The 20,010-nt window shown below is 36.4% G+C and overlaps 1 protein-coding gene across 3 annotated transcripts in view; it reads right to left on the reverse strand.

The window, feature by feature from the left end:
• htr4 (5-hydroxytryptamine receptor 4) overlaps nucleotides 1-20,010 on the reverse strand; it is a 106,874-nt gene that overhangs the window by 13,843 nt on the left and 73,021 nt on the right. Inside the window, exon 7 of one of the 3 annotated variants that reach the window (XM_065271519.2) lies at nucleotides 4,437-4,521. The exons of the other annotated variants lie outside the window; for them this stretch is intronic. Within the exon in view, the coding sequence (XP_065127591.1) occupies nucleotides 4,458-4,521 (64 nt within the window). The 3' untranslated portion in view covers nucleotides 4,437-4,457. The remainder of the gene's footprint in view (nucleotides 1-4,436; nucleotides 4,522-20,010) is intronic. 3 annotated transcript variants of the gene reach the window in all.

Below are 20,010 nucleotides of genomic sequence, written 5' to 3' on the forward strand. Positions count from 1 at the left end.
TATGCAACACCACTGAAATGAATCATCGGGTAAATTAATAAAACTATTTGCTTTCATATCAGCAGTGGCAGATACTGGCGCAAGTTGCCCATGGCAGTATTCTTTCTTCAAGCGGCCCCTCTTGTGCTCCTCCTCATTAAGATAAGTGGACTGCTCATGAATGTCTCTGCATGCCAGAAGCCCAACATGTGGGTAGGATGATAACAGCGTTTCACATTACAGGTCAAGTTAATCAAATCATAAAATGAAAAGCTTCCCTGTGCTTTAGAGTGCTTCTGTAAATGTTCAGTCAATAATGAAGTCCAATTAGAGAGAATTAACGACTCTAATTAGAGAAACCAAACTTTCACGTACAGTATTGTTCAGCTATTGTTGGTTGCTAAATACTGTACTTATTTCTAAAGAAATAAGGGTGCCTGCATGAATATCTGACTTTTTCCATGTTTAATTGCTATAATTGGGCCCTCAGTGCTTCTATCAACCGAGAAAATGTGAAAAATAAAAACCCAGTAACTTAGTTTTAAGACAATTCTCTGCAAATGTGAAAAAATAGGAAATTCATTAAAATTTGGCTCCCCTTGTGATGTCAGAAGGGGATCTTATTATAATAATACCGCCCCTAAATCTGCACTATCCAACCACGTCACTGCCATTTTTACTGCCAATTGACTTTCAATTTCAACAAACCACCATCATGGCGATCAGTGTTTGCATTTCATCAGCTCATATGAATTTTAAAGGACACGCCCAAAAACGACACATTTCTGCTCACACCTACAAAGTGGCCATTTTAACATTCCATAATAAATTATCTATATGATATTTTGAGCTAAAACTTCACATGCATACTCTGGGGACACCCTAAGATGTATTTGACATCTTAGGTTGCTAGGGTGTTCAGTGTTGGTAAAAGGTTCTTTATGGTTTGTAAAGGGTCCTAGGTGGTTAGTTCCTTGCCCAAGTCAAAAGAACCCATTCTCAAATATCTGGTCTCTAAAAAAACAACAGCTCTCCTAAACAAGACATGATTTGATATATGTGACCCTGTCTGTAAAATCCAGGCTGAAATAAATCTCATTATTTCAATTATTGATTTGACATTGATTTCAATCTGTGACATGACAAGGGTCCAGACAAAAAATCAAATAAGGAGCCACAGGCTCCCATGAGGCAAAAAAAAAACAGGTGCCAAATAATTTTTTCTGCCACATAAGAATAAACTTAAATGTTTAAAATGTTGAATGTGTATGTCTGCCCTCTCTTTCCCTAGGAAATGCACCATAGTTTTAGTAAAGTGTTCATTTTGCAACCCAATGATTTGCTTTTAGAGTAAAATGGTGTATTATTAACTTATTTGACAGGGTCATGAATAATAATGTTGAGCTCTGCTTTGATCGGCTGTTTCTCAGAGCAGTTGATTTCAGTAGCTCTATGTGTGTGTAAACAGACCTTATGATTTAGCCCGTATTAGACGAAGATACAGATTTTGAGGAATAATCAATCGTTTGAAAATTGTTGATGGACATTTCTGAGTGGTAAGTTTATGATTTTCAGTATGGAGTCGGAGATGCAAAACATAACTGTATTGTCAATAGTAAAACTTTAGCCTTAACGCTTAAAGCGCATAACTAGCATATAGTGCTAACTCAGAAGTCACAACTTTGTTTTTAATATTGTAACAACATTGTAATTAATTTATTGTGTAATTTAATTTTGGGGCGTATACCTCCACTGTAATGTCACAATCTGTGTTATGTTGAGATTGGTCTGTTTTCCAGTGGTGTTTTGCATGCACAAGGTTTACATAAGAAGGAGGAAACAATTGTGTTTGAGGCTCACAATATGTCATTACCATGTACAGAACCTCTTATTATTCATCTATGCCTACATAAATACAATTTTATCTACAGCACCTTTAAGAACATCTAAGTGTCCTTATCTGTGTTATTTTGAGACACCATGAATATAAACTAAACGGTGCTAAAATTGGATTAAAAAAAATGTAGGTACCACTTGTAGTAAACTTAAATCAATCTTTGTATGGAAGTGTTAAGTGTTATTATGTTAAAAGCGCATTTTAGTTTATATTCATGGTGTCTCAAAATAGCACAAATAAGTGCACTTAGATCATCTTTAAAAGTACTAAATAAGAGTTTTTAGTAAATTAAGTACAAACTGAGTGCGTGATAATAGAGCACGTTAAGTACATTAGAGCCCTTTTCACACAGACATTCCATAAAATACATGGAAAATACACCTGGGATTTTTTCGGGATCATTAGATTTTTTTGTTCATTCACACTGCCAAATGATTTGCCGGAATCTGTGTGTGCCTTCACGCAGATAAGGTCCCGGAAAGACATGTGACCTATTTAAAGTCCTGCACTTACTTCTCCGCAGTGTCTGAAGTTTTGCTTATTATTTATTATTTCTCTCTCCAGAAACCACTCGTGTGCATTTTTGGAGCGTGTGACGCACTGTTCTATGCTGGCGAATGATCTCAGCTTCAGAGTGGATATTTGAAAAGCTCCCTGATCTCTGCTTTAATCCAGTTTGCAGACATTTCTCATCGTGATAATTAATGTGCATTTAACTCTTTCACCGCCAGCGTTTTTTAAAAACGTTGCCAGCCAGTGCCAGCGTTTTTCATGATTTTCAAAGTTTTATGCCTTCCAGAAAATGTTCTTCTTTAAATATATAAACATACAATATACCACATGAAAGAACAGACCCTCTGCTTTAAAAAAAAAAAAAACCTTTCAGTGGTTCTTTTGTAATCAGCTTTTGAATATGGGTAAGTTTCTGCAAAAACACAACATTTTGAGCAAAAAGCAGATATAATTCAATTTTTGTGACGGACTTTTCATAGAGATCCCATTCAGAGCGATCTTTAAAACAGACACGGACATGCAGCCGCTTGCCATAGGGCAATACTTCCGGGTTTAAAAAGTTACGGAAGGGCGCCACATGGTGGATAATAGCGGTATTGCGGAAAATCTCGTCATTGGCAGGGAAGCGATTTCTCTTGATTGACGAGATATTTCGTCAATGGCGGCGAAAGAGTTAAAACCCCTGTTTTGAGGAGCTGAATGATATATATTTGTTGATGTGGTATTCTTATATGTTGCTGAATGATCTCCAGTGCTCCAGCGCAGAGAGTGACGAGCTAACTTACCTGATATCTGCTTCAGTCTAGTTGAATGTTGATCTGCATGTAAATCTCTAATTTTAAAGAGCTGAACCATAACTTTTGTTATGATGACGCGCGTCCTCACTACAACACGCCCAATACAGCATTGTTTCGGCTTCTTGTTCAACAAGAGGGTTTTCCGGGTATCTTACTAGGTCCTCTTTCCGGGAGAAATCCCAGGAAATTTATGGGAAGTGTTTGGGTTCACAAACAGGCTTGTCTGGCAATTTTACGGGTATTTTCTAGCACCAAAGTGCTGTGTGAATGAGGTTTATGAAAGTGTACTACTTTTTCACCTAGGTAACCATAGTTTTAATATATTATAATGGAAAACTATGATTTCTGTGGTGAGTCAATAGTAAATTTGTGGTTACTATGATTTTAATACAAATAAAACAAAAAACTATGGTTACTATATTTTATCTAAGATCTGACAATAATAAAGATTGTTTCAAAACGTCTCATTTTATTACGTTAACACAACAAATTATGTGATAGGCTACTGCTGCGCGCAAAACACTAACGTACTGTAAAAATTGATAGCGTGCAAATTTGACGTAAATTTACACTGTCACCAGTGGTGATCTCTGCAAAAATATCACTTGCAGATGCAAACCGACTATTTTAGGCACAGTCTGGAGCCCTGCATGACCTCACTTAGTCAATATTATAGATATTAAAATGACTTTTTTTACAGTATGATCTTTGAGTTAATATAGAAAACAGTAAATCACCAAAAATGACTTTAGCTTTGTTTTTACAGATTTCACGTATGGGTCACATATCATTCATGTGCGAAGTAGAATACACGCAGGGTAAGATTATGCACCAAAGTTTAAAATTAGGAGTTTGCATAAATGTTCAGCCTTTACCGATACTAAATACATACAGGAAGCTTTTAAAATAACAATGCCACTTTAACCATTTGAATAGGTTTACCCTACACAATAATCTCATTCAAAGTTGCATTAGAGACTACAACCAACGTGCATAAAAATACTGAATGAATTTCCATTCACAGTGCCGGCAGTAAACATTGTCATGTTGAAAATCAGTAAATCTGAAATCAGTCTGAATTCTACATTCACAAATACACCGGTAAAGCACACACGCCATTACAACCCTCATGCCTTTTGACACTCATCACCCATTCATTCACAAAGAACACAAAGCCAAATTTCCAAAGAAAACATGCAGAGTTGGGAAAAGAAAATTGTGTGTATTTGAGCGAGTGTGAAAAAACTCACTTGACAACTTCCCAAACAGCACTAGACAGGAACAGGCCTAGTGTTGCAGAACCAGAGGAGCAGTTTGGAGACAGAGGAGCAGCCACTGGAGCAGAGGAGGACAGCACATGTGGAGAACAGAGTGGAAGGAGATGAGGAAAAGAAGGAGAGAACAGGAAATGCAGGTTATTCCAGCCCTGATTCATTCATTGCAAATTCAATCAATGGCTGTGTCCGAAACCGCATACTTTCCAACTGTATATTAGGCGAGAAACAGTATGTGACTAAAGAAGTATGTCTGAATCCACAGTACTCAAAAAGTAACCAGACGACCTAAGGCCTCTGGTTAGATATTGAAGTGTGCATGCGATGGACACTTTACTAGCCCATATAGCAATGGGAAAGGATTTGTGAATGGAGATGACGCGACACACTGATGCTGGTAGGTCACAATGGCAACATAGGGAATGTAGTATGCGTCTGGATTTCATTTATATACACACATTCATCCTATATAGACCATACTTATAATGAGCTTATTACTGATTTAAATAAGTACCTACTCAAGAAAGACAAAGTATGCAATTTCTTTGTATGCAGTATATGAGATGCGACTGTATGGTCGTAATCTGCAATAATATTAATTCAGGCGGACTGACACAATTTTGTGCATGCAAATATAGCTTATGTGCAATGTAAACGTTTTTCTTTATATGTACAATACAGTTTTGTGAGCAGAACAGAGATCTTTTCCTGGTTTTAAGTAGCTGATACTTAAAATACACTTTATCTATAGCTCTTCAATAAAGACTCATTACACAAATTGCTCAAACACAGAGGTTTCCAATAGATGCACGAATAACTGCATGACTCACTGTGCTGTGGCTCATAAAGGTTACAGATCAACATTTTCTCTCCAAGCTTTGTATCAGGACATTATTTATGTATATGTGCAAACTTGCAAAGCCCTGTAAAAAATCCTTACCCCTGTCTTAAAAAGTTTGGCATCAGTAAATTTAAGTGCAATACTACAATGTCTGCAGATGCACACTATAAGCAAGTCTCTGCCGAAGGTGCATTGTGGGTAAATTCCTCCAGAGGAATCACACAGGACGTTAAAGATTTTCTCAAGTCTCCAGACATCTTCTGGCATATCGCACCAGTGCCAGTTTCAAAGGATGGATAAATATTGTATAAAAAAGAAATATGAGTGCTTGTGTGGCAGATAAGTCTAGGTAAGTTTAAAGCTCACATAAAAGACACTGTTTTTTGCTTATCTTAAGGTAATCTTGAGTACCTTTACAGTAGTGTTACATCCTTTTGTGAGCAAGGGCTACCACAATAGATAAAACAATGTGGAGGGCTACTTTTTTAATAAAGTCTACTCAAAAGTTTCACTTTAACATACAAGAAGCCAAGCTAATATAAAATATGTAATAAATGAATATTACATTTGGGGGGCAAATCACATACTCTGTGCGGGCAACCTGGTGCCTGCGGGCACCATGTTGGAGACCACTGATCTAAAGAGTCAGTTTTATCAGATTTCTAAAAGTCAGATCAGCTTTACAGATTCTTTCCAAATAAGCCCGAGCTCCTGGAGGCGTACTGCGGGTGGAGTGAGTCATGATCAAGCAACACACACAAAACATTATCTCACTATCTCTGGGTAACTTATGATTCACTACATGTTTGTGTCAGTTACATTATTGGCACAACAAAGCACAGGCATTTGATGCAGTTTTACATACCGCCTGCGATTCATGATCGGATGAGACCGCCCCATTTCAACAAAATTCAGCGTTTAACAAACTAGGGCTGGAACGACGCGTCGACGTAGTCGATTACGTCGATTACGTAATTACGTCGATTTGCCGGAAATGCGTCGATGCGTCGCATTGTTTACGTTTTCAAATGAAGGCGGCTTCAGCTCCGACCGGATAATACAAGTGTTATACCAAACAGCCAGAACGTGATCAAAAGTGTGGGAATACTTTAAGCAGAGACCAAATAAAACACATACTGTGTAAAACTGAAATGGCATACCACAGCAGCGCAACATCTGTGCATGATCATCTTAAAAGAAAACAACCTGGAGCTCTCCGACCTCAGAATGACGCGACGGCAGCGTAAGTATTTGAATTTTTACAGTAAGTTTTTATACAACAATAGAATCAATGCAGGCATATATGGTGCTTAATACAGCTGTGTTTACATCTTAGTTTAATACGAGTTGCGAGACGCCTGACAGACACGACATTGCATCACGTCTGGGCAGTATGTTGAAACAGTAAATAAAGAGCGGGACAAGTTTAACTTTTTATATTAAGAAGTTATGAAATAATAAGTTACTGTGTTACACTGAGATAGGCATGTGCCCGCGTGCACTGAAAGCCAGCTGGCAGCGCGGAGTTCCCATAGCTTATTTTTTTGCTATGTGCGCAGATATTATAAAAGCTCGTCTGGTTAGGTATTCCTGACATGCGTTTATTTAAAGTAACAGCAGCGTAAACGCCGTTTATAAAATATTAGAAGATCATGCTAACTAAATTTGTATTTACCCGAGACTTAAGAAAAGTTAAATGTTAAAGTTGATGCTAAATGAGAATGCAGTAACGTTACTACTGATAGTAATAATATTAACAGTAATAATATAATGGTTACATTTTATAATAAGGGTTCATGAATCACAATGAACTTATTTTTACTTCAGTCTGAACTAATGCTGAGTAAATGCATGTACTAATCATAAACGAAGTGAAGAGTCATCATTAAGTACAACATGACATGTTTTTTAGTTAATGTATTAATAAACAATGATTTCATGTGAGTCATTTTGTAGTTAATGATGACTCTTCATTAGTTTATGATTAGCACTAGGGCTGGAACAATAAAGAGCAGGACATGTTTTTATATTAATAAGGAGTTATTATTCAGTTTGATTTATTTTTATTTTACTTCTTTAATATTAATATATTTTATTTGTTTAAGGTGAATAATGCCCCTTTTGCACTGTTTATGTTAGGCTGAATTAATGTTGGACTTGTTTTTATGTGATTTGTTATATTTTCCTTGGCACTGGCACTGTTTGTGTATTTGTTTAATTGAGAAAATGCTTCAATAAAATGTTGGCATTAATAGCAGATGTTACATTTATTATTTGTAAAAAAAAATCTTTATTTAGACTATTCGAATAATCGAAAAAATAATCGATAGACTAATCGGTTGAAAAAATAGTCGAAATTTGCAGCTCTATAACAAACACACGCACAACTCCGCTCCAACCTCAGGTAAACAAACTATATCCATTGTTTCCATAATGCTAGGCTCTTTGGGAAGCTGAACAAGCTTAAATTTATCTCACAAACAACAACACACGTCTTTATTGATGTTGATTTTGTATCAGCTCATGGTTGGTATGTGCGTGCACTATTCTGGTTAAATTGCCCATATAAGGACTTCCACTGTACTTCCTGCACTGAAATTGTCCATAAAAGACATAAAGCAAGATTGTTACGTATGAAACTTTCATGTTAAAAAAAAAGCTTTCAAAAACTTGTACAAACCCTGGCACAGAAATACTCCTTCATAAGTCCAACTGCTTTTTTGACACTTTGCCTATATTTAGCATGAGGAATCCAACTCTTCAACTGTGTTAATAAGTCAGAATGCATGAAATAACTTTAGACCCCCCCCTCCTTAAAGGGGACATATCATGAAATTCTGACTTTTTCCATGTTTAAGAGCTATAATTGGGTCCCCTATGCTTCTGTCACCTTAGAAAATGTGAAAAAGATCAACCCAATAACTTAGTTTTGGTAAACCATTCTCTACAAGCATGTGAAAAATAGGTCCTTGAAATTTGGCTCCCCTTGTGATGTCAGAAGGGGATAATACTGCCCCTTAATCCGCACTATCTAACCAGAGAAATGTTCATTTGCATTTAAAAGGACAAAAACTGCAAATTTTTGCTCACACCTACAAAGTGGAAATTTTAACATGCTATAATAAATTATCTATATGGTATTTTGAGCTAAAACTTCACATATGTACTCTGGGATTTATATATATTTACATCTTTAAAAAGTCTTGTATGAAATGTACCCTTTAAAATTTAGGCTTTAGTCACCATTGATTTTGCTTTGACACAGAGAAAAACATGACACAAAAATCATGCTTAGATTTTTCACATTTTACCTTGGGTTTGTTTGTGCAAGATTAACCCCTTAATGTTTATCATAAAATAATTGCTATTAAAGGCGGAGTCCACGATGTTTGAAAAACGGTTTGGAAAAGGAGACGGGCCGACTACCAAAACACACTTATAGCCAATCAAATCAAATCAAATGCCGGGTTGCGTATGTGTGGGGCGGGTCTATCAACGGAATGTCCAGATTCTATTGGGGTAGGGGCGTGTTTGTTTAGGCGATTTCAAATATCAACACTGGCTTTCAAACATTGTGGACTCCGCCTTTAAGAAATACATTTTAAGTGAGGGCCCAAACCTAACTGCAATTTTATATCCTTTCACTATTAATATTAATCATTCACAATGGAAGCCAGGAGAGTCTGATGCAGTGTATACCTTCAATCTCAATTGAATCGACAGCACCAATCAGAATCAAACTAACTGAAAATGACATATATTGTTTCTGTCCTTCATTTTGGACATTTCGTTTGATCTGCCTCTGTCAGTCGCCGTTTCATTTCGAGGAAGTTTATTTTCGAAGAACAAAACACTCGAGGCGATCTGCGCGGCTGTATCCGAGCGCTGGTAAGAGTTGACATGTGTGGTATTGTTACAGTCTGAGGTTTGCTGAAGAAAACATCCTGTCCTAAGTAAATCAGTGTTGAGGGATTGCTCATGCCAGACAACATATGCTTATCATCAAAATCAAAAGCCAAGCCCTCTATGGAGAGCGGGAAAAGACTTAGCAAAACCAATATGATGGGCTGTAGATAAGCGATAAACTGTGTGGCCCTCTGCAACCTGTTTGGAGATTTTATGTCGCTCTGGTGATTGACGTTGATAATGCGTTACATAGTCCATGGTTAAAATAATCCAAAACATTTTAGAAATTTCCTTCCATAATAAATGGACGAAATAATTTACTACCGAAAATGTCAAGAGTTGGATGGTTTTATTCGTCACATTAAAATATGAGGCATGAATTTGAACTGGCATTTGTTCAGTAAAAAGCTCAATTAATCAGTGTTGGGTTTGCTTCTGAATGGGTTATGGCACATACAAAATCCAGCTGTCATCACCATGGCAATGTGCTGTGCACTGAAATGGAGGTCCATCGTTTCAGACAGGATTCATCACACAGACATGCATGCCTTCTCTTTCGCACTGAATCCCATATATCATCGCAACCCAAGTGTGGCTAACGCACGAACCTGCTGTTGGTTTTAGTGACTCTGCCCAGGTGTTATTTAGCTAACGTCTGCTTCACATGTACTCTGTGTGCTAATGTTTGCACAGGGCATACGCTTTAAAATATCAGGACATGCACAGGCCCATTTAAGGCCTGTAAAGTTATGTGTCCCGCAAAACCTAAAGAAGATCCATGTGATTGATTTGATCTTGTGCCACACCAAAAGACTCAAGCATTTGCTTGATTCATTCCTCAATCGGCCATATGTCTGACTATCGTCAAAAGACAATAGTTTTGTCTATCCGCACAACCCTAACTAGGACGGTAACTTTTAAAAAGGTCCTGTACCAATTGGGTGCACATATGAAACATTATGTACCTCTAAGGTACCAGTGTGTACTTTTGAGTTACCAATATGCACATTTTAACTACAAAAGTGTATTTTTTGAAAGGGTAACACCCCAGTGACAACTTTTTTACCTTTTTTTCTGAGAGTGTGCTGATGTTAAATCTAGGGTCCCAGAGTGCTAAGTTTCCATGACTATGGTACATTAATCTAAATCAAGTTTCTAAAGCAAATACTAACTCTGTGAATATTTCTGCCTTCCTTGTGCTCGAGCCGTTAAATGGCACCAAAAATTAAAGGTGAATGCACTGAAAATAAAGGTGACTCAGAGCTTGTCTGAAACGAATTCAAATGTGGGAACAGTGGATGCATGCATAAAGCACCAGTCCTTGGGTGTTTAGGGACTGAGCTGGCTGAGCAATATCCTCCATTTACATTTATTTATTCACCAGACGCTTTTAGCCAAGCAACTTACAAATGATGAAACATCACAAGCAATTTGTGGGTCAATAATCAACATACACAATGAGTTTATATTATCACCCAGATTAATATCTGCTTCCACATGCATTACTTCATTACTCATTCATTTTAAAACATATTTAATAACTCTCATCCTTCAACCAAACAAAGACTCTAATATTAATTATAATGCCAATCTATTCAGTGAACATTATTTTAATTCATCAAAAAGCAATTGGTAAAGGACTGCAATGATTGGTAGATCTCAAACCAAGCAATAAACCCCAAGTGTGGTTTTTGTATTATAGCTGAATTGTGTTGCAAACTGGATTTGTATTCAGAAACAGTAGGACCATTACATTTTCAAACACTCCTTGTGCCGCGCCCTCAATCTCTCCATTGTTCAGAAACAGGACCCATCCCAAACTCATGCCACTGGTTAACATGTTGTGCTACTCAAACAGGGCATTGTTTTGTTTTTATAGCCACAGAGTAGTCATCCTTAACTGGCTTAACTTTAGTTGTCTTTGCACACTGAACTTATTACTTCACTTACATACCTAACCTCACCTACCTCAAAAGCAAACACATACATAATGTTTTGTAAATGGAGATTACGTGCATTTTGATCTGCAATGGATGAATTGGGATTAATTTCGTAAACCCTGCCCAATAATAGCACTGAGCAAAGAAAGGGCATGTGCCCTATACTGTATGTGCATCTAAAGTAAAACCAATCACATGCACCCTTTTACAGCTAGTGGATTCTTTCTGTGATATCCTTTCCTGTTTTATGGTTTTATGTTTTTAGTACAGTACAATAGTGGCCAAAAGTGATATCAAACTTTAAACAACTGACATCATTACTCCAAATCTATCGCTCCATATTCATATATTTTATTAAGGATGCACTGTAAATATTCAATGAATAGTGCATTGATGTGTTGGAGTATAAACTTAAGCTCAGGTTTAAAAGGAAATTAAGGTGGCTTGATAAAAAATACATACAAAATGTACAAAAGTTGTACATGTGTACCTAAAATGTGCATATTGGTACCTCTTATCAACACTTTTAAAGGGGACAGAGAATGAAAAACCATTTTTACCTTGTCTTTGTTGAATAATGGTAGTCTACCCGCATTCACAAACATACAAAAAGTGCTAGACATGCTAAACATCTCAGTCTCATAGAAATTCCTCTTTTAGAAATGTCAGCCAGAAAACGGCCCAATCTGAAAAACTGATGCTTATGACATCACAGGCATCTCACTGCCCCTCCACTTTAAAATAATTGGCTACATTTTTTGAGTGGCAGCAAAGTCAGCCAATCAGTAATGAGATTGCAAGTTAAGCCAGTAGGGGGAGTCAGATGGGTGCAAAACCACTTGTTTAAAATCTCCCACCCTAATAGAGCTATCTGAGAGAGGTTTTTAGGAAGCTTCTAAGGAATTACAGACCCAAACAAAGAAAGTTTTGTCTACATTTCACATCACAGAACAAGAATAAATACTCTGTTCAATCATTCTATGTCACCTTTAAATAAATTAACCGATGAGCCTCATCATGTTACTAAAATCAATAACTTCCTGTCAAGACCTGACTGTATTAAACAGTACTATTCCCACACCTAAGACACAAATACATTCAGACAGAATCCAGAGAAGCCTCCGATACTCAAATGGGTTTAACTTCTCCACGTTGAGCCGTGACTAAAAGACTAAATAATTAAGACGGAAGACAGCAGGCCTGTGTTTAGATCTGTGTCGTCTGTGTTAATCTGCCTGGATCCCCCCAAACTTATTTGCCTGTTCCACAGCTCCTGCCTCCAGCGTCTCCGGCAGAGCTGTGCCTCTCCAAAGCAGCTGCCCCATGATCCCAGCATACTTCACTGCAATGTTTATCAGGCAGATTAACATGCTGACAGCCCCAGCACTTGACAACAGATACACGATTTATGTCCCGAGCAGTTTTCCAATAGCTGTGAAAAACAAAGTGGTCTACGACAAAGTAAAGAGCCTTCACGGAAATTTGCGAAGCCCAATCTGCATCTGTTTTTTTAATGGGACTTGTGTAGACGACAACTTTCGTGGTCTTGGAAGAGTCTGAAACACCTTTAGGTTTGGGATTCAGGGTGTCCAGCATCTCTGATATTGTATTTTTTATATGAAATTAAATGTATTACTTTTAATTGTTATTTGTATAAATTTATTTTTGTTTTTTATTGTGATCTTTTATTGTGATTTTAAATATATACTATTTTTTTTACTGTATTTTTCTCTTACATTTTTTTTAACACTTTACAATAAGGTTGTATTTGTTAACAATTATTCATGTTAATTTCAGCATTTACTAATAAAAATCAAGCATTGTATCTGTTAGTTCACATTAGTTAATTCACCATGAACTTACACAAATAACCGTACTGACATTAACTTACATTAAAAAGAAATAATAAATGTTGAAAAACTATATTGTTCAATGTTTGTTCTTGTTAGTTAATGCATCTACTGCATGTACACTCTTAGAAAAGATGTGTTAAAAACAACACATTGGTGTTCATTCTGGGACTATACTTAATGCGTTGTCCCAGAATCCACACATCTTTGTGTTATTATTTAAACAACACATTTTGTTTAACTTTTAACAGAATTTGTGTTTTTTTAACACAAAATCAACACACAATGACACATAATGTGTTAAAATTACACATAATGTGTTAAAAGCTTAACACAAAAACATGTGTAAAAAATCAACACATCCTTTCTAAGAGTGTAATGTTAACAAATAATATAAAAAATTACCAAATTTATTTAATTGTAAACCATTTATTTAAATAAACATGTCTTCCCTTGCCTTAACATGTTATGCAAATTTTATTTTTACATTTTATTTTATTTCTATATTAGTTAATAGTGGCTGTGCATTCTGATGAGTTGATTTATTACTGTAGTTGTTGTAATCAATCAGCAATTTGCAAAAATAAAAATGTTTTTATTTTGCTACAGATGAAGCTGATGCAGCTGAAACATCCATTGCATGCCTCATAAATCATTTCACTTGAAGGATTTATTAAGCATGCAATTCGATGTCACTATTATTTAATTCCCCAAAATTTGTGTTCATTCAATGTACTTTAATAGAGACATCAAAATGGTTTGCTAGCCTGTGATGCACTTAGCAGGAAACCTTTCTCTAATGTATTTGGCTGGCTCTCACTTTTTTCCTAAATAACAGATACAAAATTTGTCTGATTTCATGCTGAAGCATATCAGCATGGATGCAGCATTATGTTAAAACAAATTGTTTGGTTACCAATGGCATTTCAAAAATACTATTCACAAGCATATTCATCACCTATAATTAATTCTTCAACCAAAATGTCTAATAATGTGAGCGGTTTAAAGGAGAATTGTCATATGCAGCTGACTATGTGGTCTCAAAACACTCTTAAAAATAAAGTTTCTTCAAGATTCCATAAAAGAACCATTTTTGGCTCGACGGTTTCATAAAGAGCCTTTAACATCTGAAGAATCTTTCTGTTTCACAAAAGGTTCTTTGTAGTGAAAAGTAAATACTATTCAGGTTGAGAATGCACAATCAAACCGACAAGGGTAAAAATACAGTCAACATGGCCATGTATGTTATGACATAAAAGTGACAGTGATAAGACACTCCATAATTGCTGCCCACACTGTTGACATTGCAACGTGTCTCATTCTTATGAATCATTTGATTTGAGTGCACTTGGAGAGACTTGAAGGTAACACTGGAGACTGTCAAAACATTATTCTGACCATATTAAACTGAGATGGACAAACTGACAGGCTGAAAAACAACCATAATGTTTACTTACTATTGCACTTTCCAAACGTATTGTAGTGATTCTTATTTTGCATTACAGTAATAACAATGTAGTAGCTGAACATAATCTCACAAATGGCCACAAAAAAGACCTCATTTGCTTTTAAAAGAATACAATTTCTTGTTCATTCTTCGCTTACACGGATCAGACATGTGTTTGACTGTCTACATTCTGTTTTGTTTCAAAAGAAATTCCAGTTGACTAAATGCAAAACTAATTGACGGATTAACAAATGCATTATGACTCCTCTTCATGCCTTTATTGGGAGTTGGCAAAACATAAAGCCACTGTCTAAATCGAGTTAACCCATTGGTGTTGCCATGGAAACACAATCCACAGATCTCTTTGGAGAAAGTGTTTTAAAAGACAAGACTCACAACATATGATTAGGATGAGAAGAAACAGCACACGAATTTTCACTCTGTTCATTATTACCACGAGCACAAGAAACTGTCAGCACGACAAGCAAGAGGCAAAACCACAACAGCTTCAAATCAAACTTTGAGTCCTGCTAATACGAAATGGCTCAGCTTTTAATCTAACCTCTATGTTTGCGGGACTGACAATGCTTCAATGCTACTGCAAAATTGTATCCTTGTCTTAGTGGTGCACTAAATAGTAAACATGAATAGTGTGCAGCAGATTAAATCACAAGCAGTAAAGAGAGACACCGATCTTATATGCTGTGTGTGGACAAGAGCTGCTGACATCAGATTAGTTTTATTTGGCCTCTTTTAAAGTTCCTATGCCCTTCACAGCAGGACCATCACTAAATATCACAATAAACTAGTGATGTAGTACTCGAGTCCGGTCTAGAGAACGATTTCTGCTTTCTCTGACTCGTTCCTTCAAAGACTTGACTCGGTATCGGATCACAGTTGGAGGAGAAGGACTCGCAATTTCAGACCGAGTCCTGGAGACCAGCGCATTGTTTATGTTTATATTAAAATACACACAACACATAACAACAATAATAAAATGTATTGTTGACGGGCATTATTTGAAAATTACATCCTATGGTGCAATGCAAAGATACTGCCATCAGAGCCGTTTATTTATCTCTAGTAAAATAGGCAGAAGATGATGCATGTGGTGTGGATTTTTTTAATGATAAGAATAGTGTAAATATAAAATATAAAGAATATAAAGAAAATATAAAGAATAGTGTAATGTAAAAGCATAGTCCATTAGGGATGTGACGAGATCTCGTGCGACGAGATTAAGTGTGTCTCGCGAGATTTCTTGTGTAGGTGAAATTCTGGCCGTTTCTCAAAAAAAAGGCTGCATCCTTCGGAGGTCGCATTTTTAAACTGCATTTACTTCATAAAGACTGTCTTTTTAGAGACTAACAATTATAAAGTTTACTAATAATTTAGTTAATCGCAAATTGTTGTAATATGCTCACGACTTGCGAATGTAATGCTCAGTTAATGATCTGAAATAAACCTTAATGACGTATGCAGCCTGCATATGCGACCTCCGGAGGAGGCAGTTGCAGGCGCCTTTTTTAAATGATATTCTATGGGCATGGAGCGTTTGCGCGCTGTTTATGCGCGCTGAGCGCCTTGCGGTTTTTGCCGGTGGCCGCAGCACGCGCCTTTGAAGGAACGCTGAGAGCGGAGAAGCGCCCGACGTCATTCGCGTCTTTCCATTGTCCACTCGAATGAGGGGAGATGCGGGCCTTACGTTGTGGTGAGGGAAGTTAACAGTTGCTTTGAAGAACCGGACTCTACTCGCTCACTCTCTCCTGCGTGTTTGTGCACCTCTCACCCTCAAACAAGGTCAGATCAAGCATCCTCTTTTTAAAGTTTCTGCTAATATGACAGTCAACAGCAAAAGAGCGCACGCTTCAATATTTGATTGACAAGACAGCTGACTAGGTGGTTGCCTAGCAATATTAAAAGCCGCGTCGACACGCACTGCTCTTTTTTTTTTAAAAGGCAGTGCGTCGCGCCTTGCGTTTCCAAGCGTTTAAAGCGTGGTTGGTATAATTAGCCTCTTACAGTGCATGCATTATATTCTGTCTTTTACTGCATTTGCTTTTTTGTTTGGGTTTCCAATAATGTTCGTTTGGGAGCTCGTATGAAGTCTGAGACGTGTTGTGTTTGTCTGTAGATCAGTGTCAGATGTGAAGTCTCAGCAGATTAAACCATCACAGAGTTTACATGATTTAATGTCTGCATGTTCATTTCTATTGTAAAGAAATGGACGTATATTAAATATTCAAATGGATTTAAACATTGTTTGGCTAAAAAATAAGCGTTTTTTTCCCGTCTAAAGTGAAAGTGAAAGTGAAGATAGCATCCGAGACGAGTCTACTATCGCCCCCTGCAGGCATTTGTTATAATATATACATAATGCTATTTATTTATAGACCACAAATGTAATGTGTTTGTTAATGTAATGTTGTTTAATGTAACTTGGCTTTAATACTTTATTTGAACCAATTATTATTGCATCTTCGTTATTATGTAATTTTAAAGGCTACTGCTCACTTGGGTCTATTTTTATTACCCAAAAATAACAAATTACTTCATTATCAGTTAGTAAAATAATTGTTAGGGGCAGTCCTTGATTAGTTAAAACATTTAAAAATAACATGATTTCAGTTTCTTATTCATTTATTTTATCATCGAGGGTTTCTTAAAAAGTGTAAAAATATCGTCTCGTCTCGTTCTCGTGAACCCAATCTCGTGTCTCGTCTCGTCTCGTGGATTAAGGGTCTCGTCACACCCCTATAGTCCATGTTAAGACTAGCTTAGTCTGTAGGCCTAACTGTTGATTATTAACTGGGGTGATATTAAATCATGAATATGAAAACTGACATGTTTTATGGTCTTGGTCTTGACTCGGTCTCGACTCCTAAAAGGACTCGGTCTCGACTCGGACTTGCTTCCTCAAAGACTCGGACTCGACTCTATTTGAAAACCAACAGACTCGGTCTCGACCCTTTAAGACTTGGTCTTGACTCTGACTCGGCATAGGCGGTCTTGTCCCCATCACTACAACAAACCATGCATAAAAGCACTCTTATGTAAAAAAAAAACCCCCTTTAAATATAAATTATTGAGATTCATTCATTATTGAAAACAGTTCACTTTTGCTTTCCTCAGTACCTTAAATTATGGCTTACACTGTCATAAAAAATGGTCCCTAGCTGTCACTGGGGCGGTCCTCTTTCAAAACTACACCTTTGCACCTAAAGAGTTCATATTAGTACAAAATGTATACATGTCTGTACCTAAATTATACATAATAGGACCCATTTAAAGGGTACAATACTTCCCAAGTAAGCTTTGGCCAATTTGTGTACTTTTTTGCAGTGTAGACAGGCTCAAGCGTTATACTGCGACAAATCATAATAAAAGTTCCTCCTAGAGGTCCAATAAACATCTGACAATAGACAAAATAGAAAAGCATGTCTTCTTGCCTCAGTGTATTTGGGCATTTGAGCGTTTGTGAAACACTGTGATTCTACTGTAAATGCAAAGCTTAATAAAAAAGAACGACTATTGTACAATGTAATGTTCTTTCTTGAAAACTTTAAAAACATAAGATCTGCCATAAAGAAATTCACTGTACTCACAGGAGAAAAATGAAATATTTATATATGTCTGCCACTATTAATGTCCTTCAGTGGCACAGTACATTACAACATATTAATATCTTTCATATACCTCATTCACTCAGCATATGGTACATTTTTATGTCTTGTTACATTAATAGCAACAGACACATCCCTTCATTCTAGATTTCCTTTGAGGCATCTGACTTCAAATAGACCAGCTGGCTTAAATCTTTAATCTTGTATCAAAAACAACATGCAACACTGTGGTTAAGGCCCGAGGGAGTTCCCCTCCATAGACCCCTCACAGCCAAGATCATCTCTCTATCTTTTCTCCTCCATCATAGCAGATGAGCAACACTGAACAATATTTACCACCATGTTGTGTAAGCTGAGGATCATCTGGGATTGTGTCCTCCTCTGACACTGTAACCTACATTACTATGAAATCATTTAAACAGCCATTCACTCATTTTTAAATTTGTAGTGATCTTTCTTTACATTTTACGCATTTATGCATTTATCCAAAGCAACAGTAGATTCAATCAGTATTTTTTTTAATCCACAAAAGTTGGTACAATTTAAAAAGTAAGTCACCTGGTTGCCTTTAAATTATGAGTTAATTCAACTTAAAAATATTATCTGAAATTTATTTTTGAGATAATTCAGTTTTTTTTAAGTTGAATTAACTCAAAATTTTAAAGGGGATATTTCACAAGACTTTTTTAAGATGTCCAATAAATCTTTGGTGTCCCCAGAGTTTTCACGTGAAGTTTTAGCTCAAAGTACCATATAGATAATTTATTAAACATGTTAAAATTGCCACTTTGTAGGTGTGATCAAAAAGTGATGTTTTTGGGTGTGTCCTTTAAAATGCAAATGATCTCTGCACTAAAAGACAGTGTCGTGGTTGGATAGTGCAGATTAAGGGGCGGTATTATCCCCTTCTGACATCACAAGAGGAGCCAAATTTCAATTACCTTTTTTTTCGAACCCAGTCTCACAGAGTTGCGTATAAATAGCAAGTGTAAAAATCGTGCAAAACATACACCAAATTCCACTTTGGCATGCATATGATACACCAGTCCTTCCCATTCACTTAAACAGAGCATCTTTTTTTGTCATTTTATTAATTGGTTTCTCAATTTGTTTTGCTTTTTTACAATTTTCGATTGGTTTTAGGGTAAGAACAACTTTTTGTTATATAAAAATGAAATCCCAACCTAAAATCCAATTCTAACCCCAACTCCAATGACCATGGCTTAAATATAGACAAAAACATGGAGAAGCCTTAAGCAAATCTGAAATCTAACCCTAAACCCAAGCGAAAATGGTTTAAAAAACAGACAAAAATGGAGAAATCAATAAATAAATGACAAAAAAGATGCAGCGTTTAAGTCAATGGGAAGGATTGGCGTATCATATGCACGCCAAAGTGAAATTTGGCGTATGTATAGCATGATTTTTACACTTCGTGGTATTTATACGCATCTACGTGAGACTGGGTAGATTTCTTAACATGCTTGCAGAGAATGGTTTACCAAAACTAAGTTACTGGATTGATCTTTTTACATTTTTCAAGATTGATAGAACACTGGGGACCCAATTATAGCACTTAAACATGGAAAAAGTAAGATTTTTGTGATATGTCCCCTTTAAGACAACCAGGTAACTTACTTTTTAAGTTGAACCAACTGTAATAAACAACAACCCTTTCTGAGAATAGTAAAGCAGTAAAGACATCTTAATATTTTAACATGTTATAATACTTCAAGCAGACACACTGCGGTTTAACTTCAGATATCATTTTGAAGTTCCAACATATAGATGTTCCCCGTGTGCTCTTTTCTGAGTAAATGCTGTTAGGTCAACAGGTGAACAATCTAGAAAGGTCACATGAAGTAGTACCAAGAAAGAAAATAACACCTGTCAGGAGTCAAAATGTATTTGTGGACACGGCAAAAAATTGACTTATTCTTTGC

This window comes from Paramisgurnus dabryanus, chromosome 16 (genome assembly GCF_030506205.2).
Source record: "Paramisgurnus dabryanus chromosome 16, PD_genome_1.1, whole genome shotgun sequence".
In the NCBI taxonomy this organism is placed as follows: domain Eukaryota; kingdom Metazoa; phylum Chordata; class Actinopteri; order Cypriniformes; family Cobitidae; genus Paramisgurnus; species Paramisgurnus dabryanus.